General features: G+C 34.3%; 1 protein-coding gene across 3 annotated transcripts in view; it reads right to left on the bottom strand.

Moving 5' to 3' along the window:
• LOC105262658 (growth arrest-specific protein 2) overlaps positions 1-18,173 on the bottom strand; it is a 36,816-nt gene extending 18,643 nt beyond the window's left edge. For 2 of the 3 annotated variants that reach the window (XM_011300400.1, XM_011298763.1), the window contains exons 1-2: positions 17,867-18,173; positions 6,206-6,480 (exon numbers count right to left, since the gene is read on the bottom strand). In XM_011300400.1, coding sequence (XP_011298702.1) covers positions 6,206-6,431 — 226 coding nt within the window. In that variant the 5' untranslated portion in view covers positions 6,432-6,480; positions 17,867-18,173. Of the gene's footprint in view, positions 1-6,205; positions 6,481-7,797; positions 7,989-17,866 lie in introns of those variants that run through there. The other variant, XM_011299578.1, reaches the window with a different exon arrangement.
• Positions 18,174-18,736: the final 563 nt, after the last annotated feature.

Below are 18,736 nucleotides of genomic sequence, written 5' to 3' on the forward strand. Positions count from 1 at the left end.
TTCCCGAATCCATCCCTCATCCTAAGTAAATGACTCTGAAATTTTCCGGACAGAGAAAAAAAGGAATTAAGTTAAGTTGGAGTTTTAAGGGTCGACCGTCATTTCATTTCTCCAAGATAATTTTGCAGACAAGATAACTTTTCATCCCTCTACACGGAAAGAAAAATACCGGAAAAATTACGGAACTTTCTCGTATTCGTGGGGTGGCCTTGGTTTTCGGGAAAAAATACTGTAAGTTCCGTAAAAATTTTCGTAGCGAGCAGGAATTTTTACGAAACTTTCAGGACAATTTTACGGTACCTCCCGTACTTTTTCCCGAAAAGCAAGGTCACCCCACGAATACGCGAAAGTTCCGTAATTTTTCCGGTATTTTTCTCTCCGTGTAGAGTCTAGAAACACAGGTGTGCGCTTTCCAAATAACTCCACTTCACGATTTCCTAAAAATCTTCTATTTTTCAAAACCTCAAGCCCCGAAAAACGGTTGGTAAAATTGACTTTAAAAAATCTACCATTTTTTAGTTTCATTATTATTCAATGTCTCACAAAGTTTCATCACTGTGGAAGAATTTTCTCACGTTCTCGTAGTAAACTTTTCCGAAAATTTATGAGTCATTGCATAATGATGAAGCCAAAAAACTATATTTTTTTACGTCAGGATCTTCTGGATCGTCTGGATCGTCTGGATCTTCTGGATCTTCTGGATTTTTCTGGATCCAGGAATTGCCAGAAATTTTTGAAAAAATCAAGAATGACAGTCTGATAATCGTCCATCAGTCACACATTTCACGCATTTAATTTGTATAATATTTCAGTTATCAAATAAGATTCATCTATTAACTATTTTTTAAGACAGAAATTTATCTAGTGCAGCTCACCTTGGCTGTACCTTTAAGGTTTAAGAAGGCATCGATACATTTTTTCGTGTCGCAACGTTCACAGGGTGGTCTGCAATGACAGTGGAACGTTGAGACCAAGAGGCATTGCCCAAGGCTATTAACGAGTCAATTTACACTGGATGTCAATGAATCCTTTGGTCTTGCGATTCAGCCCAAGGTAAACATACTATCCCGCGCTGTGATCTTCGTGGGAGTTGATGACAATTTTAATGATGATGATCATTTCAACGATTTTTACTCATTCCTTTTGATACATCTAACATATTTTTCAGGTTCACTATTGAAAAATCTCGTCTGAATTTTCCGCTTCCTAATTCCCGCAATGTTTATCGTAATTTCATTGAAATTCCAGAACATCTTGGCATTGAAAATTCAGAATTTCGTGGAAAATAGAACTAAACTGTAAATTTCCGTTCCACTTTCCCCTCAAAATTACCGGAAAATCAGAACATTCTGGCAAATACCATCCTGAATGCAATTTAGGTGGACGAAATAATAAAATTCCAGATTTCATAAGAAATTCTGAAGTGTTCCTATTCTCCTATTCCTATTCTAAAAAGGACAAACATCGAGACTATCGATATCTCGAAAGTCTGTCACGCTTATTCCTCATTGATTCAGTCATCTGAGGCGGCTAATTTGAATCCTATTCTAAAAAGTACAAACATCGAGACTATCGATATCTCGAAAGTCTGTCACGCTTATTCCTCATTGATTCAGTCATCTGAGGCGGCTAATTTGAATTTGAAACTCATTTAAATTAATCCTATTCTAAAAAGGACAAACATCGAGACTATCGATATCTCGAAAGTCTGTCACGCTTATTCCTCATTGATTCAGTCGTCTGAGGCGGCTAATTTGAATTTGGAACTCATTCAAATTAACAATTTTTAATCACGATAATTTTTAGTCATTTTTATAATTACAGCGCGCTGTAGCGCGCGTTCGTTCTCGTGATTTAAATAATAAATTAGTGAATGATGATCGAATAATGGTAATTTCTTGAGAAAAAAAATGGAACTAGCTTTTATCGATGAACCAGCTTTTTCCCGGAATTCACGAGTAACCCAATAACTCGATAGCACAGTTTCACCTACAATACTAGCTACGAGGCCCCACAAGGCCTCGGCTATCTACCAGCTGAGCCGGTTCGTATTACAACTTTGTTTCATTTTACCCTTTTTTTCCATATTCCCTGGTCACTTTTTTTTTCCTTTCTCAAAGTTTATTCCTCAGTCACGAGACCCTGACTCACGATATCGAGACTTAATTGCACCCTTTGAGGTGCACCTTTTCGAGTTTTAATGTACAAGAAATCCTTAAGGCCATCAGTGCGATTAAAAATCGAGTTTTAATGAAGAAATTTATTCGATGAAAATCCAGCAGTCCAATTACACACAAGCGGCTTTTTCAGGGATCAGCCAAAAAATTTGTAGATGACAGACAATTTTTATACTTGAGAACTCCATTTTGAGCTAGAATAATTTCATTATTCAGGATTTCAAATCACATAGAATTTTTTTTCCTTGTTTTTTCGTTAAATTAAATTATATTTTTTTTCCTTATGTAAATTTATATTTTTTTCCATATGGAAGTTTATATTTATGAGCCCGAGTCATCGATATAATTAAACATCAATTCGTTCATTGATTTTTTAAATTTTCAAAATTTCCGAAAAATGCTATACTGTTAAAATTATGAGATACTTGTCATCTATATATTTTTTGATATAATTTTTTAGATAATTTTTGTTAATCTCGAATTTTCCATTAATTTTTTAAAGTGATTTTCTTAATTGTTCATCTACTCTTGTTTTATGCCCCTATTATACTCCAAATTCATTCAATTCTGAGTGAAGAAATAAAATTCAAGATTTTATCGGAATTTCGATAAATATAAGTGACATCATTACCGGATTTAATATTCAGATATTGAACATGTTATGAGCAGAAGTTTTGAATGTGTCAAAAGTGTAGAAAATAACATTTATAATAATAATGAAAAACACCATTTTCCACGCAAAAGTGAGATGACTATCTGTATTTTCGACTCAAGATTTGTCTTCTTGTCTGACTGTCGTTATCTTGTATTTTGAATCACGAAAATTGAGACATAACTGTCACAACTGTCATAGTTGCAGACATCTGCTGACTATCAATGATAATCTGCGATACCAAAAATGTCTTGAATGTGCTGAGCATTTCAATTTACGATACGACGCCTCGAAAGTCACCTAAGCGACTTAAAAGTATAAAAAAGGGACCTGGGGTGTAAAATTTATTTTACAACGAGCAAAGACACATGAAATCCCCCAGCAGATTTAGTCTTCGTCTAGAAGGCGAATGCAAAAACCTTTTTGAAGGTGCAAATTGCAAATTCCCTAAAAATATTCAAACACAATCTCTTTGAGAAGTTTTGATAGTCAAAGTTTTAGTTGAGCTTTAGTTGAGTTTTAGTTTATTAGTAAACGGATTGCTCTAAAACCTCTCAGACCCAATTCGTATCAAAATCTCTATTTGAAAAAACATAAAATCCACATGAAATTGCACTCATTATTTTCAAATTGGAAAAGGATTTATGTAAAAGTTGCCGTAAAAGTCACATAATTGATTAATTTCCTCCGAACATGGCCAGAAAAAAAATCCTCAATCTGTTTTTCAGTTGTAATTGCTAGTAAAAATAATTCCACAAGGTGAACTTCCATTAAAATAAAACTTGCAATGGTAAACGGATGCACAAATGTTATGAGTATCCTTTCCCACGTTTAAACACATGTTGTATTTTTATGTGGCTCAACTGCTGCGGTTTTCACGTTAGACCATTGGGGTTTAACATCTGGCAAAAACCGAAATATCCTCGGGACAAATTTAATGATTGCAGTGAAAAACAACAATTTTTCATTCATTCATACATGATTGATAGGTTTTAGGCTGCGCAGCATCCCAAGGAATTCCTGGAAAGACTGCACAGGTAGAAATGTATTTAAATTTCATCAAAATCTACTGAGTCAAATACAAAACGAAGAGTCTTAAACAGAAAATGATCATCTAGCAGCTGTTTGTCAACTATTCCCCATAGGAATTGAAATAAAAATTGTGGAGTGGATATTTGGCACGACAGAGCAAATGAAAAATGAAAGTTAAAATGTTTTCACTCGAAATTTCAAATTCAATTTCAATTTCGTAATTTTCTAAGAGTGTGATGATTGCAGGGGCCTATGGCATTGATGTAAAACCCGAACCTCGAGGGGCTTTTTAGAATGAGAGAAAAGGTTTATTAGATGCGCAGTGAATGGCGCACGACGTGCATTGAATGAAACACGAAGCGAACGAGTTATCCGGTGCTTTGGAGATGATGTAGAAGAGAGGGACGCGAAGAGGAGATATAAAACCAACGAAGGATATGAGAGAAAAGAGTGAATGGAACACGCCAGGCACGGTAGACACGACCAAAATGATCGCCTGATACCAATTGCACTGGATTACGTCACGAATACATAAATCCTTTTTTCGTTCGACATAAAATCCTTGAGATGATGTAAAATACTCAAAAAATCAATTCATTTATCATTCGTTCACGGTGGATATGATTCAGCCATTTTCTCGCCATTTTCTCACCATTTTCTTATCACGAGTCGATTCAATCTTCATGGCAATTTACGGATTTGCCATGAGATTCAATTAGTCTTTGATTCGAAGAAATTAATCAATAGCAAATCTGTAAACCGCGATAAATCGATTTTAACTACCGGTCAGTTTTCAATGAAAATCTCGAAATCTAAGAGACCTAGCTATATATTTGTTAGGACCTTTTTTGCAGAGATAATCAAAAGCTACAAAAAAGGTTACTAGAAAAATTTGCTGTCGCTTTTAGTTTTGGAGATATCTTCGGTGAACTCGCAGGAGTTTAATAGTTTTGAAGGGAATTTTTTCTTTAGGCGCAGAACGTCGACGCGGGGTTCATTGTAATTAATTTCTTCATATTCTTCATATTCTTATCAATCTCACACTTGTTGTTACGTGGGCAATTGCAGGCAATTTTTATTTTCAATTAACTTAAGGTGTCGCCGTTATTCAATGAATTTTATAACGAATTCTGATTAATTAATCATCGTAATATCACCTATAAAATCGGTTTCATAAATCAATTCGATATCAATATCAATCAATATCAGCATCAATTGATTCCTCTAGAAAAATGTTCTTGAGATCGAATTGATTTGACCAATTTATTCACTTAGCGAATCTGTCATCACGTCTGGCCGATCGATTTAGAATTCTTCTGTAATGATCTAGAATAATTTTTATCGTGTCACGATTCCACTGAATTTACAGAACATTTTGGCATTGAAAATTCAGAATTTCGTGGAAAAATTAAACAGAACTATAAATTTCCGTTCCACTTTCCCTCGAAATGAACAGAAAACCAAAAAATTCTGGGAAATACATTCTCGAATTTGACTCGCAGTGGTACTAAAAGCGATTTAGACAGAAAAAAATGGAATTCTGTATTTCATTATGGAAATTTGACACTAAACTGTCATATTGGATTATAAAATCAAATTAATTGGGGAATTCTGAAATTTTACTGAATTTTCAATCCTTGAATCGCATTTAGTGCCACTATCCTAAAAATTAATAATCAACTGTCCCTGAAATTTCATTCTTTTCCTAACAGTGAAAACATAAAAATCCACAATGGAAAAAATTCCTTTATTTCTAATAAATTTCGTGTCACGATTCCACTGAATTCTCAGAAGATTTTGGCATTGAAAATTCAGAATTTCGTGGAAAAATTAAACAAAACTGTTAATTTCCGTTCCACTTTTCCTCGAAATGAACAGAAAACCAAAGAATTTTGGGAAACACGTTCTCAAATTTGATTCGCAGTGGTACTAAAAGCAATTTAGACGAAAAAAAAATGGAATTCTCAATTTCATTATGGAAATTTGACACTAAACAGTCATATTGGATTATAAAATCAAATTAATTAGGGAATTCTGTAATTTTACTGAATTTTCAATCCTTGAATCGCATTTAGTGCCACTATCCTGAAAATTAATAATCAACTGTCCCTGAAATTTCATTCCTTTCCTAACAGTGAAAACATAAAAATCCACAATGGAATAAATTTCTTTATGGTTTCCAGGCGGTCATAAAATCTGCACCATAAATCAAGCGAAATTACACCCAAAATTTGCGGCCCCGTTTTGCACCCAAAAATCGCGTGCAAATAAACCTCCAAGTTTCACCGGGCAAAACTTTGATGTATGACCGGAGATATATAGGATGAGTAATTCATACACTCACTTATCGTCTTGTTGATCCAATCGGCCAAATCCTCCTGGAGCGGAATGAGCTGACGGCTTTGGGCGGAATGGAGGCGTTCATGATAGAACTGAAATTCTTCTTCCTCAGGTGAGGGCCGCGGTATATCAGCACGTGAAAATGCTGATACTGAGGATGGGCCCCAGCTGCTTCGATAACGTGTGTGCTGCGTCGGAGGAAAGCGATTTGATGTGTAGGACAGCTTCATTTTTCCCTCTGATTCTTCTGGATTAGGTTTTTAAATTATCACTATTCACCTGGCAACAGAATGGAAAACATTTTATTCTTGACAGTCACGAATGATTCAGCATGTTTGAATAAAGATAAATATTGATCCATCTAATAAAAATATAATTCAAAAAGTTTTTAAGGATATCTTTCCCACTATATTTACCGACGGTCATCGAGAATAAAATTGGAAAGGTTTAAAGAATATTATTATGGATAGAAGCCGACGCACTTCGTTTTATTTTAAATATACTGGAAAATGTTTTTAGATTTTTGGGCATAAAGCCATTCGAGTTTTTAAGTGAGTAATTTTAAATCCAATTTCAATTAAAAACTCTCACTAAATTTCTCATTTATCTTGAAGATTCTAGAATTTTTCAAGTTGAATTATAATTCATTTTTCAATGAAAAATTCTATAAATATTTGACTTTGTAAATGAATACGTATGTACATAGACATATAAATTATTTTAAATATATAAAATATAAAACTTATTTTTTATACATATTTATATTTTATTTTATAGTCATTTTCATCGACTTTTTTGTACTTGCAATATTCCCCTTCGAAAGTGAAGAAAATTCAAATGGAAAAGCAAAGAAAATTATTTCCACGGTGAACACTTCGCGGAAATACTACGATATCCTTAAAAAAAATGGCAGCTTAACGTGGGCGTAAACATTCTGAAAATTATCAAAATTCTCATCACCGTTCTCCAAAAAATAAATTTTCGTGAGTACAGGTATCCACGTGGGCGATATATCTCCCATTTCCTCAAGTCTCTCATCACTTCATTCCCTCCTGAAAAATTCTATATCATGAAGAAACAAGACCTGCGCCACGTGGGTGACTCCTCATACCGCGAAAAAAAAAAATCGCCCACAACCATAAAAATCCGCTTCCTGATTTTTCAATTAGTCAAAGCTCCAATCAAATACCGAGTGCACCTAAGCCATAAATTACCCCCAGTTGCGGCGCAAATGCAAGTGGGGAAATACCAATCAATACCTGAGAACCGCGAAAAAAAAAGGCCGTGGGTGACCTAACGAAAGAAACACCTAAGAAACTAGATAGAAAAATCATCATAAAAATTGAAATGACTCGCGGACGATTCCTCCTACGCCGTCCTTCGACATCGGATCCGGCTATTATACTACGTTTCAGGAATAAAACCACCCAGAGAACGAAAGGTGATCACTCAATCGTCCGCAGGTGAACAGCAGAAATAGATACATGGAATTGCAAGAGAAATAAAAATTCCAGGTCTCATTTCCAATAAAAATTTTTTGCAATAAAACGAAACGCAAGACAAATACGTGAAAAATATTCAAATCACTGGAGATACCTCACACCAATGAAATCATTCTAATCAGATTAGAATGGAGTTTGACCGAGTTCTATCTTCGCCACTTTAATAGATCACTCCTTATCCAACACAAATGACTATTGAAACTGAATACTGGGTCTACATGAGGCAACAATACCCATAGATTCTTCTTCAACTCGAGTGAAATAAATGTCCTGGTGGTAAGACGAGTGTTTGTAAACTGACAGAGAGGAATCCTGACTTCTGTTCTACTCACCTTGTTAAAGGTTTGTTTTGAAAAATATTTACGCAGAAGTGGATGTTTTTTTTTTCTTTGTAAATATTTTCGATAGATTTAGTCGAAGTTTCGTATCGGAGGTATACAATCAGACAAGTGTTTCACTATCTTGCGCACATGCGGATTATCAATTCGTTTGCTTTCAGAAACTGGCGATGAAATAGACTCAAAAGAGGAATACTGATTTTGTTCGTTAAAGAATCTGTAATTTCATTTCAGCTATTTTTTATAGTCCCATATTCTCATGGATTTGATTATTCATTATTTTTGCAAGTCAATTAACTAAAAAAAAATTATTATTCGTAATTTTTTTAATTCAATTTTTTTATCGAATAATACGAACCCATGATTTGATGATATGATGATTATTCAAATCATACTCCAGAGGGGAGGTGAATAATTATTTTTTTTAGGCGTTCAATTTATTTTTCATTAACTTTTTAATCGTTCAATAAACGAATCATTGCATTTATCGTACTCCCACGAAAAATTATAAATGATACGTTAAAAAATGTTAAAAAAAAATTTACTTGTCCTCTGGAGTATGATTTGGAGAATGAAATGATTGGTCGTTGATAGCATTCAAACGTTTCAGTCGAAATGTAAACATTAATAAAATTTTTCCACTCTTTTAGAAATTACCACAATTAACATAAAAATTTTGAAAAATGAACAACTCTCACCTAAAACTTTTGTGTAGAAAAACCGCGCGTTTTATTTTTTTTTCAGAAGCACTAGCAATTTGCCCGGTGTCCACTGGTAAAGTATTCGAAAAATATATTTAAAAAAATAGTATTTTTTTCGAATTGATTTATTTTTGGGGAAGCTACATCACTTTTGAGTGATTTTTAATTAATTTTAAAGCTAAATTCAAGGTCATATGAAATCTGCAATTTTATCTTTTTATATCGCTTCCTCCGAGCCAAAGTCAATAAATCGAAAACCAGATTTAATTATTGCGAGTAACATCTGCGAGTTCAGAGGAGAATATTCAAGTATTCACCGAATTAATCATTAAAAAATTCAACAAAAAGTTGATGTCACATTGTTGTTGTTAAAAATATCAAGTTTTCTCACTAGAAATTTCAAGTGTAATTTTCTTACAGTGTGCAGACTGGAATGCATATGTCATGTTTTTCACGTGGGCGCTACCCCATTACCCTCTTGTAGCATTCATGACGGTGTACGTGAACCTATAAAACACGCTAAATGTTCTATGTTATGTGTAATGTCACTGGTGGTTGTTTTTTACGCTTTGGGGGTATTAAGATATGTGAGATGGAGAGAGAGAACCTGATGGAGATACAACAGAGGCGTGGGAACGCCTCCATTCGCTTCAAGAGTCTTATGTCAGTGTTTACGTGATGTGCGTTAGAGTGGGTCTTACATTGGTACAGAGATCACCTGGTTACAGAGGTCACATGTCACACTCATTGCCTTCGATAATTTTTTCTAACAAGACCGAACTAATGATAAAAATCATGATTTAATCATGATTTGTTATATAAAACATTTAGTCACCAGTTTTTATTCAAATTTTTATGGCCAATAGTTGAAAAGAGTAACTGCTAAGTGGTCACTTTCCGTTTGAGATTTTCCTTCCTTCCTTTTCCTTCCTTCCTTGATATAGAAATTTTTGGAATTTGGGTAACCTGGCTGCAGAGGTCACATATCACACTGATTGTCTTTGAGAATATTATTTTACACACCGAGCACGCGTTAATTATGAAGATCATGATACGGCAGGCGGAAAAAATATCCCCGGAAAAAATAGCCCACACACCCAAAACGTGGTAAACCCCACCCAATTTGATAGACCATAGGAAAATTAGAGCCCCTGAAAAAATAGACAACGAAAAAAATAATTAAATTAAAAAATAATTAAATTGAGCGAGTTTTAACACGTTTTGAATGTGTGGGATATTTTTTCCCTGGGATATTTTTTCCGGGATTCTCATGATACAGTGGAAATTTAGTGTCGTGGAAAACATTTACTCCACAGCTTTTGGTTCAATTTTTAGGGAAAATGGTGGGAAATAGTAGCTGCGACATTATCACTTTTTATTTGAGATACGAGACTCAATGTGTCTGCTGTCACAGATTATTAATCTGTAAGATTATTAATCACAGATTATTAATCTATAAGATTATACTGTTAAAAAATTACTCCTACAATTTCGTAGAAAAACCTTAGAATGTTTAAACACCACACATTCATGTGAAGTTTCTTCGCTATTATTACTGACGAGTCAGTCAAACTCTGAGCTTTTCAGGCATGACAAATTTTGAAAAATCTTGTCTTGAAGTCAATTCAGATAGATTACGCTATGTATATGCTCCATGAGGAATTTCGTGTACCGACTAAAGTTTTATCTGGGCCGTTTTACGACGGATTAAAACTTTCCAAAAACTCTCACGCGATAACAGCCTCAAAATTGTAGCGCGAGCCACAACAGATTATCATTTCCAAATAGAGTTAACGCGTCTTAACGATTCTATACCGTTGTTTTTAAAGAAAATATAATTTTCACCACGAGGTGCGGAAAAGTAACTTTTCAGGCAAGCTCCGGTTCGCTTGACGTACCTAAAAAGTGACTTTCCCGCACGCTGCGAATAAAAATATTGTGACCTCATGCAGAAAGTTGTTTTTGACATGTGGGATTATACCACTTGCCTTCGGCTCATGCTACATGGTATAGCACAATATAAAAATCACTATTCCGCACTTGTTACGAAATATACTTTTTTTTTGGCATATGCGGTCCCTTCTAAATTTCTAGAGAAAGTGCTTTGAAAAAGGGTGAGTTCATCAATGGAATTAACCTCAATTGGATACTAACAACAATGAGTCAGCATTGTGGGTGGTCAGGTATTCGACTTGATGATCATGCGTGCTCATCGATCAAGGGGATTGTCACCGCTGAATGCTCAAAGACCACAAGAAAAGCAATGTTTTCATACACACATTGCACTTGAGTTCACCTTAGGCACTTCTGGGTGATTAATTCTGAGGGAGTTAGGGCTACAAATGCTCATTGAAGTGAGAATGGTCGACCAGTTGAGTAATTCATGAATGAATTGATGCTTCTGACTGAGTCGAAAGCTTTCTGTCAAATAAATTAGCACCCTGGCTTTCAACATCTCTTCGCACAATAAAGAAACGAATTATCAGGTCTTATCAAATACTCCGAGGCATGCAGGCAGTTGCATAAGCGTAATTGCACTTTTTTTATTGGAGTTTACGCGCTGCTTACGACGATTGGATAATCGTGGGATGGGCAATTTTTCGTGGGAAGGGTTGCAGGCAATTTGGGGAATTGTTGGAATTTTATGTGGGGAATATGGCTGAGGCTGGAGATAAAAATAACGGATATTGAGCCACCCCTGTCTATGGAGTTAATCGAGCTCGACGATGAACTCATGCAAAATTCTCGTATGCATGGACTTCAGTATTCCTGACGACGACTGGGGATCTGATGTTACGTGCAACGGTATGCAGACCAACTTTTTTTTTCAATCGATTACTGTATTCTTTTCTGGGAATCATCGACAAAAATCGAGTGGGGTAAAACGGATTGGCGAGAGAAAGTTCAATTCAGGAAAAAATGTGGAGGTAAATCACGCGATTACAAGGAGAAAAACAAATTCTTCTCGTGAATTAATTTACTTCTGATAAATGAAGTTACTGGTTACAAGTAAATCTGTAGGAAAATTTACATGTAATTTTCAGAATTTCTAATCGTTAGGGAATTTACGCGGGTGAGGGAATTATTTTTATTAGTGTTTATATTACTCCGGGGCTTATACAGTCTATTTTTAAATAGACAGGAATTGCAAACGGGAAAGAATACAGTAACGAAATATTTAGAACGAACTCCAGAGCGCTCCGAAAAAATGATGTAACAGTTCCATAAAATTTTCTTCCGCATCGTTTCATATCGCGATCGGCAACTAGTATTTTTTCCCCAATATTTGTTTATATTTTCAATTTTTCCGATCTTAGGGTAATTTTCATTAAATGATACGAATTAACTAAGTAATAAATAATATCAACTCTTAATAATAACAGCTCTTTCAATAATGGAAATTCGACATATTCATATTGTTGATCTAACTCGTCTTATTTCTTTTAATTTATTATTTATTCTTGTGTGGATTAATATTAATATTGGTTTAATTTTATTATTTCGTTAACTGTTTTTTAATTGTCATATGAATTATTGATTTTGCTTATGCATACGGTTTTATTCCACATAAATGGAAAATCTGACGGAACTATCAGTTTTTCGCATTGCAATTCTCTCGTGCTCATTGCGTACAATTGCTATCTGGATTTCAAGTAAAAATCTCTAAAGGACGATTTCACCTCACAATTGCGGTTTGTCACGTGATTTTTATTGTTATTTTTGCAGATGGCCGAGAGGTATTCGGTGATGCATCGAACGGTTGTTCGCAGGCTACGAATTGAATTGATGAATAAGGCATAATATATAAACTTATAATTTTTGTTTTAGAATTCGTGCAGATGGTGTAGATTTTTATCTGAGGATGACTACTCATCCGCACATGGCGTCGGTAATTTGATTTGTTATTTATTATTTAGGTCGTACTCTACTGATTAATTGCATTAGCAGGAGGTTTTAACTGGGGAAATTTTAGCGTTGTGGAGATTTTTTAAACTGCAAACAAGAATTTTTATTTGTTTACGATAGAGAATTACGGGAATACTCGGGGCAAAATACATTGTTTAGTTAAGCTAGGGTAATTTATATTGACATGAAATCTACATATTCAGTAATATTGAGTAATTTTCAAAAATAATAATGAGTTAGTGTCGATATCTTCTGAGTTTTTAAGTTTTTTATAAATTCGTAGAAAACGGTTAATCAAATTAACATAAAAAATGGGCAATAACTCCTTATTAAATTCCAAAAGGATAAATCGGTTTTAAGTCAATTTTGGATATTGTGAGGCTGACAGCGAATTTGTTGTAATGACCTTTTTTGTAGAGCTCATTCAGTTTGGCAAAAAAGTAATCAGAGAAATTTCGCTATCTCCCTTAATTTGGGAGGTATTCACCGAAGTGGTGAGTCGAGTGAGCACCCCTCGCCAGACATAAGAAATTTTGAGCCTGACCGATCTTCCAACTTTCTCACCAACTGAAAAGAAGTCAAGAAAAAAAAAACTAATTTCCAGAGGAAATCACCGCAGTGCGAAATTAGTGCGTACCTCGTGTTTTGAAATGCATCGGAAGAACTGGACCGCATCTATGGTAAGTATGCCCCAAGTGACGAGCAAGAGGTACCTACTCCATGGTTTCCTATCATCGCAAATCAGAGAATCCAACAAACAACTTTCGAATATAGTCCCTCTTGTTCAATGAAAAATCAATGAAAAAAGGGGAGACGGATAGAGAAATTGTTAATCTTAATTTCAGTCGGAAATTTAACAAAACTCTTTGATGTTAATCTAGAAAGGGTAATGAATTAATTACGGACTTTCCAAGATATTAACATACTCTTTCGTGTCCTCTTTTATTCATGAACTAACGAAACAGCTGGAAGAATCAAATTGGTCGTTTGAACCAACTACTCTTATAATTGATCGTAAAATTTAATTCTACTGTTGTTTCATCAATCAAGTGATTCACTCGATCATCAGCTTTCAACGAGAGACTATGATTGAACGTACGTCAGTAAATACTACATCTGACACCTTTTTGTAACGGCGTAGGACGATCATCGAACTGTTGCATCATCGTACCGTAACATGCAAGTTGGTACCGGTATATAATACGTACAGTAATGTGCACATCCATTCAAAATCAACGGATCGAGGATTTTGATGAGTTTCTTCGGCTACGTTATTCACTACCTTATTTGTGCCATAATGTATAATCATAAATCGTCATCTACTCCCAGGAGGAACTGCTATTTTTCATTTTTTCATTATTTTTTTCATTATATTTTTCATTATTTTTTTTCATTATTTTTTTGCTTCATTACGGTCCTCTTTATTCCCAATGGGATTACTGCAATGTCAAATTCAAAATCTTCGTACATATATGTGCCCATGGCTATGTATATATATGTAACGATTTTGCCAAGGCCCATCTTCTCTGGAGGTAGAGTTTTGGGACAGGGCTGAGTGAATGGACAATTAAACAATTAAACAATTAAACAAACTTTGTTACTAAATCTGTTGAGTAAAAGTGACGCATGAAACAGATTATTTATTAGTTTACGAATGAAATTATGCCTTTTGGAGTCGATTTTTATTCAATCCTCAATACATTGAGTATTTTGAGGGCTGTCCATAAACTCATCTCCGAAATTATATCTGTTTTTCTTGTAAAAATTATATCGCGAATTATCCGGAAGTGTTCCCATTCCTACCTAATCCAAATCCTATCCAACTACTCCTTTGGCATCACAAAAATGTGGAACGCTATAAAAACTTCCTCTTCTATATTTTTCCAAAACCAATCCCTTCACGGTATATTATGCCCTGAATCGAGAGATTATTCTGGAATTATTCTGATTTATTCAAAGAGAAATCAACCGAGGATTACTTGTAAATAAATACGACACCGAATGCATGACAACTGAAAAAATTATCTATAAATTTAATTTTACAGAAGGAATACGGAAATCAAAGTTTCAACTTCCGTAGGAACTGCACTGTTCCTACGGAATTTCTTGGCATTCCAGTTATCTAAATTTTCAATTTAGATTCAAAATTAGTAATAATTAAATAATTAATAATTTAAACTAAAGTTTCAATTTAGATTCAGTTTAAATTAAATTTCAGTTAAAACCAGTCTCTGATAGAAAATTCGTCTTAAATAATAATTGATTTTTCAATGTTAATTTTACAGAAGGTTTTTAATTTATTCAAAATTCAATATCAAGTACAATTGAATTTTGAATAAATTAAAAATCAGCATTTTGAGGGCCATATGGGCCTGAAAATTGAAAATTACTCTCGGAATTAAAAAAATATTCAAAAAATGAAGTGATTCATCTAAGAAGAATTCCACAGGAACTCCATGTGACTTTGTTGTTATTAAAAATTTCAGGCTTCATTACTTAAATATTCAGGTGTAATTTTCCAGCAGTGTATAGTCCCTACTAATTGCATTAGATTAGATTTTCAAGGTTTTGGTCACTGAACCGATAATAAAGTTCCTATATTTCAGAATTTTTGAGTTCCTGAAATCTGCAATAATGAACCCCTAAAAATATACAACTGCTTCCAGATTTCCAGAAATCCTGTAATATTATTAATCTTTTCAATTACATTTTCCATAAATGAGATTCTTTATTGATAGTTGACCGGTTGATTGATATTGTCTAGAAGCGATGAGAATTGAAAATTCTTGAACAATTAAGAAATCACAGGGAATCCAATTAAACATTACAAACAGAGCGTGCTAATAATTTAATTACACTTCCGATCAATGTCTGAAGCCTGTCCAATAATTTTATAGAAGGGGAAATTACGGGGATTAATTGTACCAGGAAAAGCTTCTATACAAACAGATGGTCAACGAATGGTTTAATCTCTCGATTCGTTGATGCAACAATCACGCAGAAAAGTGCCAGGAAAAACTGCGGTTTTTAATCCTCTCTCTTTTTATTTCATGTGCAGAGTAATACGCCGTTAACAGTAATAAGATTGCAACAATAAGACAGTTTTGGAGCGTGACCATGAGAGATGCAAGTATTAGAAGTGATCCACTAATAAGAGGAAGAAGTTTTACACATTTGTGTATGAAAGTTTATTTTTCATTGATTCACTCTTAAAAATTATCCAGAAATAAGGAGAAACGGAGGAGAAATTAGTTTCGTTAATTAAGATTCAAGTGCTAGGGATTTTCATTGGAAATGAAAACATTTTTAAGAATTATTACTCCAAAAATCTGAAAGCATCTGAAAATCTGATCTTCCTTTTCGACTACGGATTAACGGAATAAATTAGACAGAATTTCTTTTGAGATGAATATGACATTTTAATTAGGTTTAAGTAATTTTGGGATTAATAAAATATAAAAATGAAATAATTCTCTTATAATCATATAGACAGTTCGGTTCTCCAGATAAGAATAAAATGTGTTAATTAGAAAATGGAATGAATTACATAATTATTTGAGTTGATAATCATAAGCTATTTTTCCAAACCCGATTTCTTGGGAATTTCATTGAATAAAGTTCTGCCCAGCAGTACGCATCATAATTCGAGCCATTACGAGACATTAATACGACCCGATTAAATAAATAGCAGTGTTAACACCTTTAAATAAAGAAAGAAATGTGTCAACTGTCAGTAAAAATGCAGGCCATCGTCCGAAGCCTTACAAACTCGTTAATGATTTTATGTCATTCATTTTAAATCCGCGAAACGTGAAATAACACGTCTCGTGTGTTATATCTGGCTTCTCATACTCGGTACCACTTGCAAGAACACTTGAGAGATAAAAATGTTATTATTTTTCTCGAGTGCTTGCTCCAAACGCTGTATCAATGCAAGAAAATTTATGACTGTTTAAGAAGTCATTATGAGGATAAGATTACGAGTGGCAGTATCTCAAGAAAATCTGAACCATTCAATCCACAATTTAAGAAAATGTTTACTTTTTATAATCGATTTATTATTTTATGGGAACCTTATTGTTATTTCATTTTTAAGAATGGCAGAAGTGTTGGAAAGAAAATATGAGATCGAGGACTGATTCGGAGAGAATTTTCAAAAATTTTCATATCTTTTCTCAATTTTATCCCATCAGCAGCAAAATCTACTGTTTATTGAAAATATAATGAAGTATTATTATTACAGGGAAACATTTTACGATAAATTTTTCGATTGTTCTGATTCCCTTCGACACAGGGCAAATTTATCTGATTTATTAAATTTATCTTTTTAATCAACTTCACGTGAAAAAATGGACATAAATTTTGTCATTCTAAGATTGAGTAATTCTGATCGAACCAAAAAAAAAGTTTGAAGTCATTGAACAGAAAAATAACCGGTGACATTTCCTTGATTAAAAAAATTCAATCAAAACTGGATTGATCGGTTTTTTATAAAGATAAAGCTGCATAAAGGCCCCATGGACATTCCCTGAAAGCCTACGTTAATGAAATGTCATTTCAGTAATTACCATTTAACTGCCCAGAGGTCATTTTCCTAATTACACAACTGGATACCCAAGGTATTAAATGTTCTCAGAAATTGACAAAAGTTTAGAATGGAGAAATGCAGAAAAATAGACGAACGACTATGAAAATTATAGTAAAGTTCACGATTAATTTTCATTTACTATTCGACATTGAACCATTACTAAAAAGCTCCGGAATCTTTATCGCAATTTTATTAAAGATATCCTAAATTTTTATGTACTACTCACGATGAAGTATCATCTCTCGTTCAATAAAAATTCTCCAATTGAACAATAAACACTCGATTTTTAGCAGACGTCAAAATTCAATTCAATTAAAAGAAAAAAGTTGATTAATCCCTCGTCCTAAATTCAATTCACTCTCAGAACGAATTCAATCCTAAATAAAAATAATTTTTCTGACAGTCTAAACTCCACTCCACTGCACCATCCAAAATACTGACACCAATTAATTGTCACAAATTGTTCCTTCCCTCAAAACCTCCCAAAAAAATTCAAATCTCACAATAAAAAAAAAATGATAAAAGCAGTGCTTTCCTCACCAGTACAATAAAATTTAGGACAACCCCCAAGACTTCGGACACCATTTTCCATTCGCATCACTCTATTATTAATACAAAAAAGAGACTCACCTTATCCCTCCATTCCATTCTCCTGGATGTCACCCTTAAAATCCACAAAAGCTGACAAAACAATTCATCACAACCCTCGAAAAAGGGAGCACCTCCGTACGTATTGGTCAACTAGTGGCAACTGCTCGAGTTGAGAAGCTCTCCGTATTTTAATCCCTCTCCTAGGGTTCTCTCTTTTGAAAGCAAAACGGATGAGAAGTAACGAGGGGGCCACGCGATTGCTTTATAACTCGACAATCGACGCGTGGACTGCGCCGTGTCGCGCCAAACTCACGACTGAAAAACCTCTGTGCACTCTTTCCAGTTTACGTTCTGACAATTCTTTTTAACGCACCACAAAAAAACACCAGCATCACTCTGTCCTCCTCGAGCTCCTGCATCATCCACTGGCGCCATCTCTCCTCCCATCCTTACCCCTCGCTCTCCCCTCCACCTGCCCATCACCACCAACCCAACGACCACGTGCACCGGCCGGCACGGACCGTCCATAGAGAATTAAAAAAAAAATCAAAAAAGTACTGGGAAAAAAAAAAGGAACACACCCAGAAGCACACACCCCTTGCCAATCACCGTAATGCATGTGTCTTATTTCATTGGTGGAGTCTAATGTCGAAGAAGTTATTTTTTCAATTCTGATAAGGATTATTCCTAATATAAGGAATAAGGAATATAAGGAATTCTGATACCGGATCTTTGAATTTTTCAAGTTTTTTTGGGATTTCTGGAGGATTGTACATCACATTGACGTGCGGTAATGTACCTTTTTTAGGGTTCATCTTTATTCAATGAATCATGAGTTTAAATGTTTGTCCTTCTATTTTTATAAATTTTTGGTAAGATTTGGGAATTTTTGGGAAAGTTTAGTGGCAC

The sequence above is a fragment of the Fopius arisanus genome, unplaced genomic scaffold, assembly GCF_000806365.1.
Source record: "Fopius arisanus strain USDA-PBARC FA_bdor unplaced genomic scaffold, ASM80636v1 scaffold00001, whole genome shotgun sequence".
NCBI lineage: Eukaryota > Metazoa > Arthropoda > Insecta > Hymenoptera > Braconidae > Fopius > Fopius arisanus.